The following is an 11,717-nucleotide window of genomic DNA, read 5'->3' as shown; positions in this document are numbered from 1 at the left end:
CACACACACACACACACACACACACACACACACACACACACACACACAGACACACACACACACCTGCCACACAAAACATTTAGCGACACCGAAACAGATGGTGCAAGGGTGTATTTATGTGGGTGCGGTTTTACAGGATTTCTGTGACAAAGTGAGGTGAGCAAAATCAATCAGCCAGAACTCTTGGGGGCATCACAACCCTGAGGAGTCAGTCAGTGGGAGTGTGTATGTGCGTGTGTACATCCATGATGTGGAGTTAGGGGGCGAGGAAAGAAGTGCATCCGAACCAGTCAAGCGAGTAATGAGCTCCATCAGGCAAAGAGCCTGGAGAATACACAACACATGCATGCACTCACAGCCTTGTGTGCACGCACGCACTCACACGCACACGCACACATACACACGCACAACTGCTGGGCATGCTAAGCACAAATCAGTTGTTTCTGTATTAATTAGCATCTAAAAAGCCTTTCTCTGTAGCATCTCTATGAGGCACTGAATAATAAAAACAACGGTGCAATATTCATCGCAATTATAACTCATACTGTCGGCTGCAGGAGAACTACGAGGCAAGTGAGGAGATTCAAGTCCTGAACTTCACGAATCCCACTGTTCATTTGCACGTTTGTGCATGTGTGCGTGTGTGCTGTGCGACTGTGAGTGCTGTCACCTTTTCCATTACTGCTTGATGCTGCAGTGCGTCGCGCGGGAAAGGCACAGTGGTTACAGTAACATAACCTTACCTGTGATGCTTTCGAACAAGCAGAGTGTCGTCGCGCGGGAAAGGCACAGTGGTTACAGTAACATAACCTTACCTGTGATGCTTTCGAACAAGCAGAGTGTGGAGGTCTAAGAATGTTCTCACACAACAAAGACATTTTGTTTTTTCTCCTCCAGGAGAAAATACTACGGTGCTTTCTGCAGGACCAAAAGTGTTTGGTTTTAAAAAATGCTGTTATAAAATGCTAAAAATCCATAGGTCACTGCTCTCCAAACCACAAACACTGGATTTTGTTTATTAATTCACTATTTCTATGCCACACAGTGGCTTGGTACAATAATGAGGTGGGTGGTGCAGTATTTATAAGTACACAGTTATACAGTATAAATGACACTATCTTATGATTAAGTACAGTGAGGCAATTTGTGTGTCATTTCTGCTAAAAATGTCAACAATCTATTAAATTGCATCAATTTGGCTGAGGCTTTTGTCCAAAGCATCTTGAATGAGGGCATACAGCATCCATAAGGACAAGAGCAAGATGTCAACAAAACAAACGTCCCACACAAACAAAAAGCATGTGCAATGAAACAGTGCATGTGCTTAAATTGAACATTTTACTTGGATTTACGTGGATGCGCGAAGCAATCAATACGTGTGAGGGTTTACTTACTTGCCATTGAGTACAGCTACTCCCACTGTGCTTCTGGGTGTTGCCATACTTGCGACGAAGCTCCACTGTCGAGCTTGGGGGTCCCACCTGGTGGAAATTATGTTAGCAACTTCTCAGTCCTGCTCATAATAAAACATGGCTAATCGAAACTCTGAATGTCCAACACGTGATTAAATATACAGCGCAGTTAAGAGTTATCACTGCATCTTTAAGCAACATTGTTTTCCTCTTCTGGCCATCAGAGCGCCATCTAGTGGGCCACGGAGGTACTGCCAAATAGTATGATTAAATATTTAAAAAAATTTGTGTAATTGACAAAGCTAGTTATTTTTTTAATCAAAATGTGCTCAAGAATTCACATAATAAAAAAAACGCCAAAATAAATTTCAGTGGCCAGTACTGTTTAATCGTGACACATCGTCAGGGAGAGACAAAGGTGCCTTGCCACTGTAGCTAACAGTCCCTCTGATATAGTGACACTAAATGGATCGTTTCTTTTCAATGACAACCTGCACCAGTAAAAGCTCCAAAGCGTGTGGTGGAAAGATATGACCCTGAATACATTCAATTTGGATTTGGGTGACGGTAAACAGAATATTAATTTTATATTCATCATTACAGCTGACAGAGGCATAACACATATTTACAGTCCAGTTGTTGTTTTTTGTCTTTATTTGGGATGATGGTCCTCACAATTTATTTAACAATCAGCAGTGGACCTTAAATTACTAAAGGCTCTAGATAATCTACAGAAACTGCTCTCAAAAGTTTATATTTGAACTATTTCCAATCAGCATGGTAAACATTTTCAGCAGAGTAAACAACAGACTTAAACAGCTGTGTGAAGTGTCCTCTTACCTTTCCACTGTGCTGAGGTAGCTCCAGCCATCATGTCCTCCTACCGCGTACATGGGCCCCTCTAGGACGGCTACGCCTGCGATAACACAACCGCATGTGCACGATTAAATCATGGCAACTTACCAAAACTACTATCAGCTTGGACAAGCTCATACAAATCACACACGTGTAGGAGCAAACACTGAGTTTTCATTGTGTGTGTAACCACGCCCTGCTACATCAACCGTTAGCAGCATGTTGGCACCTCCACACTCAGGGGATTTATCTGCCTGAACATCTGTGGGGGCCAGATGTGCGTTTGAATCGCCACACACGCACACATTTATAATAAAAAAAAAAACAGCGGAGCAGCAGCATAGCAGGCCTTATCAAATGTTGTCATCATAACTGTGTCACTTGCACAGTGAGTGGGGGAGTCTGTCCTTCAAACAAGATATGCAAGCATGACACTGAATCCCTTACTGTTGAGGTGCTCTTGTGTAGCTGAAACTGACCTTTGACCTCACTGCCATAGGAGCGAAAACAATTGTTTGTTTTTTAGCAACGATCATATTTTTCAAAATTCAAATAACAAAGACATAATCCTTCCTCTTTAAATAATTGGCCTTCTTGACATTTCCAAGCTCCTTTCGGCTTGTAATGTAGTACGTAAATCCCGCTTGTATTCATTCTAGGGCTCACCTAAGCCGTGCCTGTGTGTGGACATGGGAGGCATGACGCTCCAGGCCTTGCTGTGAGGGTTGTAACACTCCACAGTGTTGAGGGTCTTGAGTCCATCTCGGCCGCCTACCACATAGAGACGGCCGTCGAGGACAGCTACACCAAACTGTAGCCTCCGTCCACTCATGGTGGCTACCTGCCTCCACGTGTCCCGACGCAGGCAGTACTGCTCGATACTGGTGGCACCTGGAGAAAACAACAGAAAAAAGTAATCGACTGCACTAACTTACTTACTAATTTACTAATCTCACTCCCTAAGGGTAGACTCTGTGTGTTTGTGTGTAGAGACACAGTGTCTTCAAACACACATGGATCAATGAGCTCTGTTTATGATCATCTCAGCTAAAGTTTCCTCACGTATTCTCATGATTACAAGATAAAGGATGGTTATTCCATCAAGCCAGAATTAAGAAAAAAATATGTTTAAATTTTGTTTTCTTAAATTATACATTGTGCTTAGTCATCCTGCTGCCTGACTTTAGGGCTACAACAAGTAACTATTTTCATTATTGATTATTCTCCCCATTGTTTAGGAGTTATCAGTGATGAGTAAAATGACAGAGAATAATGAAAAATTTCCCCAAGCTGAATGAGACTTACTTACTTAAAACTACCATTTTGTCCAAGGTATTTAGTTGACTAGCATACGGAAATAAAATGACATTTGATGAGCTGAAACCAGATCATTTTGGCATCCTTTTCTTGAAAAATGGATGTTGCAGATTCATTTTTTGTTGATTGATTAATTGACTAACTGTTGCAGCTTTATCCAAGGTGCTGACTATATAGTCCCAACATTCCTGGTTATATTATTTGTGGCCAGTTCTCTACAGCGTACTATTTAATAAATGACCAGATAAAAATAAAAATACAGAAACTTACTACAACTAGAGACCATCTTGCGACGGGGGGGGCTTTGGCCCCTTCCCCACTTCCTACACCCCCCTACTTCCTGCGCCCTTGCTCAGACCACGTCTATCTTCAAACTGGGCCTTCATTTTGATCTCATATACACACCCGTAAAGTTTGTGACTGCATCTTGAGCGGTTGTGACATTATTGAGAAATATAAGCACCTGACAAGGTATTCAAAACCACTGTGCTCATTTCACCATGCACACACACACAGACTCAGAAGGTGAAAACAATACCAGCCACACACTGTTACAGCTGGTAATAATAATAATATAGTCTATTTGTAAAGTCTGGTTGTGTATTTGTGTGTGTACCTTTCGTAGCGTCCATGCCCCCTACGGCGAACATGGCCCCGACGGTAGCCTTGCGGGGCCGGGTGCGGGGACTCTGAAGCAGAGGCTGGCGCTGGGGCAAGAGGTGATACTTCATGCCCTCCATCAGCAGTCGCTGGCACTCCATACTGTCCCGCAGCAGAGGGTTGGACTCCAGGTCTGCCAAGAACTACACATACATACATAAAAACAGAAACAGAAACCCGCTCACATGAACACACACACACACACACAGGGACATGTGACAACTGCTATCAACAAGCAGACTGACAAATACAGGGTATGTGTGTACTGCATGCATGGGTTAAGATGTTATCGCTGATTGTGGTTCGAAAGAAAGCTGTTCTCCCATTGATTGAGGGATTAGATCAGACCAGAGGCCATTAGTCTTTACACACACACACACGCACACACACACACACACAATAGAGGACTAATCTGTCCTCAGCATCTCATCAGCTCTCTACTCCATACCCTCTAACCTCATCTATGATCTCACACACACACACACACACACACACACACACACACACACACACATGTAGAGACAGCCAGGGGCTGCAGCGTAAAGCATTTCAATCCGTCTGTTCCTTAAAATACATCCACAGGAAAATCACCACCTGTGAGAGAGGCTGGGTGGTGGGAAGCAAGTTTCCCTGAAGGCAAGAATTACATGATTTACATTTAGATGGATGTGTGTTTGTGTGTGTTTGCATATGTGTGTGTGTGTGTGCATGTGTGTGAGTGTTCAGAGATGGAAAGCACTAGAGGTTCAAGAGAAGCCAGATTTATTTATAATAGTCATTTGAAATTTCCAAGCGGTGTGTATACCTGCACATTATGTGTGTGTGTGTGAGTGTTGGCTGAAGAGAAGTCAGTGGGGAGGTTAAGAAATGTTACAAGTGTGATAAAGGACATTTGATTAAAGAGGAAAAAAATAGCAATTCTTCTTTTTTTTTTTAAACACAATTTTTTTCCTGTCCGCCATCGCAAAGAGAAAGATTCGGCCCAAATAATTAAATTTGGTCACTCAATATAAAATCAATTTTCCGGGCCAGGCATGAGCCTAAAGCAAGCGTGGTAAATGGATAAGCAGCTTACACGCCAGGGTGAACCCACGCTTCCATTGCACACAAACACCGAGGCACGAATTAGGGTAAACCTCATTTCGGCACTCATTTGAGTTGATGTGTAATAAAGGACAGATAGAAAACCATGTTTGTCCTCTCCTGTGCTATTTATCCATCACGCTGTGAAGGATTGAATGTGGAGGGCGAGATGAGATTGTGTCCTGCAGGAGTCCCACTTTCACCGCTCTGTCCTCTCTTTACCTCGCAGTGGGAAGTGAGGAAGTAGTCTTCCCCTCTCCGTTTTAGCTTGGACTTTGTTCACTACGACTGACACACACACACACACACACACACACACACACACACACACACACACACTCCCATACATACTCCCCTCTCATTTCCGCGGCAAGACATGGTTTTACTTAATCAATTAGCTGAGTGACAAAACATTTCTATGCACATATTTTGACAGTGCTTAAATAATTTAAGCCATTTTAGATGGATCGGTGTGTGGTTTTCTCATAATCATGGTCCACAGAGGATGAAGCAAGAAATTTGTAACCCACAAAACTAAAGTGATTAATATGGTAAACATTACACCCGCTAAATAGCAGCATGTTAGCTACGTCGTTGTTAGCATGGAGTGCATTTACACTCATGGTGTTTGGTTGGATAGAAATGGACGATCAGACAGTTTGCTTGTCAGAAAGTTAAGCAAAAAACAAAGATGTGACAGATGTTTCTCTTTGAACATTTTTTTCTGCTATTTTTAAGACCAAATGATTGAGAAATTAATCAGCAAACACAATCTGTTCAGTGCGTAAGGTCAAGTTTACAGCCCACAGATGCACCTCTGAGGAGATTAGACCAAGTGTGTATGCGTCAGTGTTTGTGCGACAGTGGTAATAAGGAAAAGGGATTAAGGTTTTCATTTGGGTTCATTGACGTCCTTTTGATGAGTAATTGCACGGCGGCCTAGATACAGATGTGACTAATTGCTAGATGAATATCGATCGGCCGTCTGTGTGGGGTTTATACGTCATTTTATTGGCGTGTCACAGCTCATTAGGTCGCTGAATGTTAACACATTTATCAGTTTAGCGTGGTGGTGGTGGTGATATACTCCTAAAGGTTGAATGAACCCCTCTATGACCGCCTTGCTTCTGCTCTCTCTGCTCTAGTGCTATTCCACCGCTTCACCTCTCCGCCATCCATCTTCTCGCCTGATTACATGTTACAGCTGCTTGGGATTTCAGCTGACCGGGGCAAAGTCGTATATCTGAGGTGTTCAAGTGCAAACCTGGGAGATGTACAGACGCAGGCAGAGAAGATGGAAAGAGGAGGGGGGGGCCACAAGGGGAGATTTATCTCCACAGTTCCCATATAAATAGTAAGGGATACGACTGAGGAGGGAGATGAAGAGAACAGATAATTTAGCTTCAGTTAAGAGAGTTATCACACTTAATTAAGGTTTAAAATGTGTGTGTGTGTGTGTGTGTGTGCATTCGACGCCCTAGGCAGTAACCGAGGCTCTACCTCGCATATAAGCATCGCATTACCAGTTGAGATACTCTTTCACAAACTAGGAAGAGGAGAGAGGAGGAGACACTTGCACCCACTTCAACACAACAAAGACGAGCACATGCGTGACAGGGTAATGGTTGTGATCTACAGTTAGCGTGATGATTAAAGTCCCTCTAATTGCACGAAGAGGATAGAGACTGATAGACGGACTGGAGCCAGGAGGAGGTAGAGAAGAATGGGGGAGGGAGAGAGCAAGAGACAAAATTTTGTCCATGGAAAAAGAACAGCAACATGTACCAACATTATCAGTCATTGAGTCGTGTTTGTGTCCACCTGGTGAATGTAAGTCCAATATTCTTAATGTTTTAGCTCTGTTTTTGGTCCCTTCCATTATGTTCGCCAGCTAGTCGCTAACTGTGTCTGTCTGTCACAGGTCAGTTAGCGTACAGTGGCTTTTTAGAGGTTTCTCACTAAAACCGTTGTTACAATAATGCTAATATGGAAGCAAAACAATAAAGTTGAGGGCCGGACGGCTTAACAATGAGCTGAAACTCGCTATAAAGCTCCGTAAAGCTGCAGATTTGGGTGATTATCCTCCGTAGGTTCATCATTGGGAGGGACTCCTGTCAGTATGCTTTTCGCATCGATTGTCATTATAAAAATAACGATTATAGTCGCTTTAAATAAGTCAGTAACAACGGCGTGATATGTGACGGAGTTCTATGCAGCTCTCACCTGTGGCTGCAGCAGTGGCAGTCGGATGTGAGCCAGCAGCAAGGGCAGGTGACGCTGTCGCATGGCGGCGTCATGGCGGACCCACGTTAGCAAAGAGGTTACCACGGTCTCCTCATCGGGCACGTTGACGTCATCCGACGTGATCAGCCTCTCCATCTCCTCCACTGGGAGCAACAGGAACTCCTGGCCTCCCACCACCTCTAAAAAGTGTTCCTGGTGGACAGGGAGATGAAATGGTTATAAGAGTAGTGAAGGTCACTTTAGACTGGATGATTGAAAAACGAGTTGCAGATGAAAAACGGAATAAGGGGAGAAAGAAAACAATAGGAAGATATGAGTGGAGAGAGGAAAGGGATCAAGGGGTTAGAAGGAGGCAAGAAGAGAGAAACAAAAGGAAGGAAATGAGGGTTTGAGAAAGGTCAGAGGAAGATGGATGAAGAGCTGCAGACAAAGGGGGCTGGATGAGAAAAGGTTGGAATGATTCAGTTATATAAGATAGGAAGGTTGCTGGAGAATCAAAGAGCAGGACTGCAACCAACCATTTTCAGTATCTACTAATCGGCACATTAATAAATCAATATCACAAAATAGTCACAAATGTCTGACACAACTTTCAAAAAGATACTTACTCGATACCATCACAAAATACAGTCCTCACAATTAAGAAGCTAGTACCAGAGAATGTCTTGAATGATTCATGGCTTATCAAAATAGGACGCAGCTTAATCTTCTGAGAATCAAATGATCGATTTATATTTCAGCTGTAATAGCGAGTGAATGTGGATGGGATAGAAATGAAACCTAGATACTTAAACATAGAGGCCATAATACAAATGTCTTAAGTGTTAGCCCACATTATGCTTCGTATTTGTATCAGCTGTGACAATAAGGAAGGTGATGATGACAATGGTTGATGTTGTTGTGCTGTGATTATACAGCGCGCCATAGCTATTCTCATTCATTTATCTACTTGTCTATTTTGAGGGAAGTATTATCTGTCGATGTTAGAAAAGGGGAAGAAAACATGCAACATGTAAATGTGACTCCTACAAATAAAACATTACAAATATTTAAAAAAAGAAATGACTCTCCACACCGTCTATTGTGTAGCTCTTACACATTGGCTGTAATAATCCTGTGAGATGTGTATGTGTTTGAATAATAAGTGTGTGTGAATTACAATCACACCCAGATAAAGCCACCTCTACGACACGGATTAAAGTTGAACAATGATCCACTTTAGAGAGAAAGGAAGAAAGAGAGGAACGATGGCACTGACAGAGACAGACGCACAGAGGGAGGCGGGGTGGAAGGAAGGGCACGCTAACACAGGAGAGAACAAAAAAAGAAAAGAAAGAGTAATCAAGTCGATGGAGGAGCTATTTCACAGTCACCATAGCAACCCTGTGCTGAAAACCGCCATTGTGGCGATAATGGTGTGTGGCGCGCGTTGCGAACGAGGAACCGATTTGTTAGCGAGAATAACATCAAGGCCTGACCGGGGAAAACTGCACAGAGAAAGAAGCCTGTTTATTGTCCTTACTTAATCAATTCATTGTCAAAATCACCTGTGGTCTACCTGAATCTACATCATCACATTTAGATCAATATTTTCCAAAGACGTTGTTTCATTCATGTTCTCGCAGTGGCTCTGCAACAGCCTGAAGGAATAGAGGTTAAGTGGCCGTGAAACCAACCATGGTGTAGGTGTGAGCGGCCCACTGCAGGTCATTGCAGCCCTGAGCGTCGGCATAGGAGCGGATGCCCAGACAGTTGGAGGGGTGGAGCTGCTTCATGAGGAACGAACAGCAAGCCTGAACCACTGGCAACAGCTGCAGTAGGCAGGAGGCAGACAGCAGAGACTCAATGGTGTCCTCCCTCAAATCGAGCCGGCCTGGAAGAAACAGAGGGGAGACGGATGGAAGACAGAGCGACCTCACGAAAAAATTGAGTACTGAATATTTTAAAGTGTCTAAGATATATTATTGAAAAGGTTTTAAGATCAAGGGCAACACCGCCCATGAACTCAAGCGACTGGTCATGAAAGTCCTTTCATTTTACAGAACTGAGACCAAAATGAATCCATTTATTTAGCATCACCGTGGCGATCAGTGTGCATCTGGATACCTGTGTATGCATACTGCACCAGGACCCACAATGCATCGGGGTCCACTCCTTCCATCTTCACCTCGTCCTGCTTGGCCTCCCTCACATCGCTGGTGAACATGGCCGCGAAGTAGTCCGACACGGATGAGAGCACCAGCCTGTGTGAGTGAAGAGAGTGTCTGGCATCAGTCAGAGAGCACGGACAGCCGTAATGGAGGAACGGGGTACTTTTGCTGACAGGACGAGTCTGGACTGACGGGGAGAAGATGCAGAACAGGGAGGCCTGGATTGGACATTGTCATCCTGCAAATATACCACACTAGTAGATTGGTAGTTAACACACATTAAAGGCATCAATAAGTGCCAACTAAAGTGCTAGTTTGTTGATCAAACGGCCTTCCCCATCACGTCTCTAACATCAGAACTTGGGGGGGGGGGGGGGGGGCGTCAAACAAATTCTTTATGAAATTGACAATCCAGCATTAACGCCCACTTCACGCAACGATTGGCCAGCTGTGCGGAGGCGAGAACATAAGCAGGGTTCCAACTTCTCTCTCAAGCTTTTTTAGTTCTTTACAGAACTATGAACATCTGTCACTTTTCACATGAACAAACAAGTGCTATGAATTCCTTTGAGAAGTGTCTGCCGTTATCTCCACATTTAAAGGATCATCACGTCTCCTCCCTCTCTGTGACGTCCGGTTTTACACCCTGCCTTTGAGCGTGGCCATTCGGAACAGCTGTAAACTACTTTTAACTATTTTTGGATGTTGGTAGTTCTCTTCTTGCTAATGACTACAGTTGTCATGATACCAAAATTGTGACTTCGACAAGATAAATATCTCGATACCGATACTGAAACGATACCACGGAAAAACATCATGAAAAGTTATAAAAAATGATGGAACTTCACATTCTTTTTCATTAATAATGAAAAAAATGTAAAAATATATTGATGAAAGATGTACAGTGTGATGTGATTTCTTTGATAGTTAATTTAACATTTGCAACCAGCGGCGCATCAGGCAGAGAGTGTGCTGCATCACGGTAGATGGGGAGAGGCTTCCGAAACCAAAAAAAACATGAAATGATAATAAAATCAGATGACGTTCAGTGAAAAGTGGACGAGAGAAGACACCGCAGTAACTGTAAAAAGCACTGTGTTTTGTGAAGAGAATATCCCTCTCACTGTCGACTGCTTTTCCTCTCTGTCCATTTCACGTTACTGAGAAACATACTAAAACAATTAAACAATAATCTAACACTCTCTGTTTGGTGGATTATGTGTTTACCGAATTACAGGAGACGCTTTGACAGATTCAGAAAAGATGGTGAGTGTAATTTTATCAAAGCATTTGGTCCTTGATTAGAGCTGCGTGGATATTTATCTTGTTGTTTTTCTGAATGGAGTTCTGCCGACACAGACACTAGCTCAGAGCGGCACTGTGCAGCCTGGCAAGCGGTTCATGGCCTGATTTAATCTTCTTTTAAACTTAATTTCTTGACTCTATCCTGCTGGTTAAGCCTAGCTAAATCCCGGGACCCGCTGTTTATTTTTTGACTGCTGAAAAGTTAAAACCAACCGCTCGCTCACTCACTCACTCACACACTCACTCACTCACACACTCACACTCACACACACACACACACACACACACACACACACACACACACACCTTATAGAACACATTGTCTTTCTTAAAGAACCGGTACTAATAAAATGGGGCATCGAACAGATTTTAACGGCAGGGTATTGCGATACCTGTCTGGCATCGGTACACGGTGAAACACTACTAATGACCAGAAGGTCATTCCCCGGGGTCTCTTCCCAGTTGGACGTGCCTGGAAAACCTCCAGTGGGAGGCGTCCAGGAGGCATCCTAATTAGATGCCCGAACCACCTCAGCTGACTCCTTTCGACGCGAAGGAGTAGCGGCTCTACTCCAAGCTCCCTCCTGATGACCGAGTTCCTTACCCTATCTCTAAGGCTGAGCCCGGCCACCCTACGGAGGAAGCTCATTTCGGCCGCTTGTAGCCGCGACCTTGTCCTTTCGGTCACGAC

The 11,717-nt window shown here is 43.7% G+C and overlaps 1 protein-coding gene across 2 annotated transcripts in view; it reads right to left on the bottom strand.

The window, feature by feature from the left end:
- Positions 1-9: 9 nt before the first annotated feature.
- Positions 10-11,717, bottom strand: part of klhl5 (kelch-like family member 5) — a 45,248-nt gene continuing 33,540 nt past the window's right edge. For both annotated transcript variants that reach the window (XM_031876277.1, XM_031876276.1), the window contains 7 exons: positions 9,678-9,814; positions 9,248-9,444; positions 7,551-7,763; positions 4,201-4,387; positions 2,934-3,158; positions 2,253-2,328; positions 10-1,481 (listed from right to left, as the gene is read on the bottom strand). In XM_031876277.1, the coding sequence (XP_031732137.1) occupies positions 1,391-1,481; positions 2,253-2,328; positions 2,934-3,158; positions 4,201-4,387; positions 7,551-7,763; positions 9,248-9,444; positions 9,678-9,814 (1,126 nt within the window). In that variant the 3' untranslated portion in view covers positions 10-1,390. The remainder of the gene's footprint in view (positions 1,482-2,252; positions 2,329-2,933; positions 3,159-4,200; positions 4,388-7,550; positions 7,764-9,247; positions 9,445-9,677; positions 9,815-11,717) is intronic.

Source organism: Anarrhichthys ocellatus, unplaced genomic scaffold (assembly GCF_004355925.1).
Source record: "Anarrhichthys ocellatus isolate YVR2014 unplaced genomic scaffold, GSC_Weel_1.0 scaffold107, whole genome shotgun sequence".
NCBI classification, from domain to species: Eukaryota; Metazoa; Chordata; class Actinopteri; order Perciformes; family Anarhichadidae; genus Anarrhichthys; species Anarrhichthys ocellatus.
This window is presented reverse-complemented; position numbering and strand designations above follow the sequence as displayed.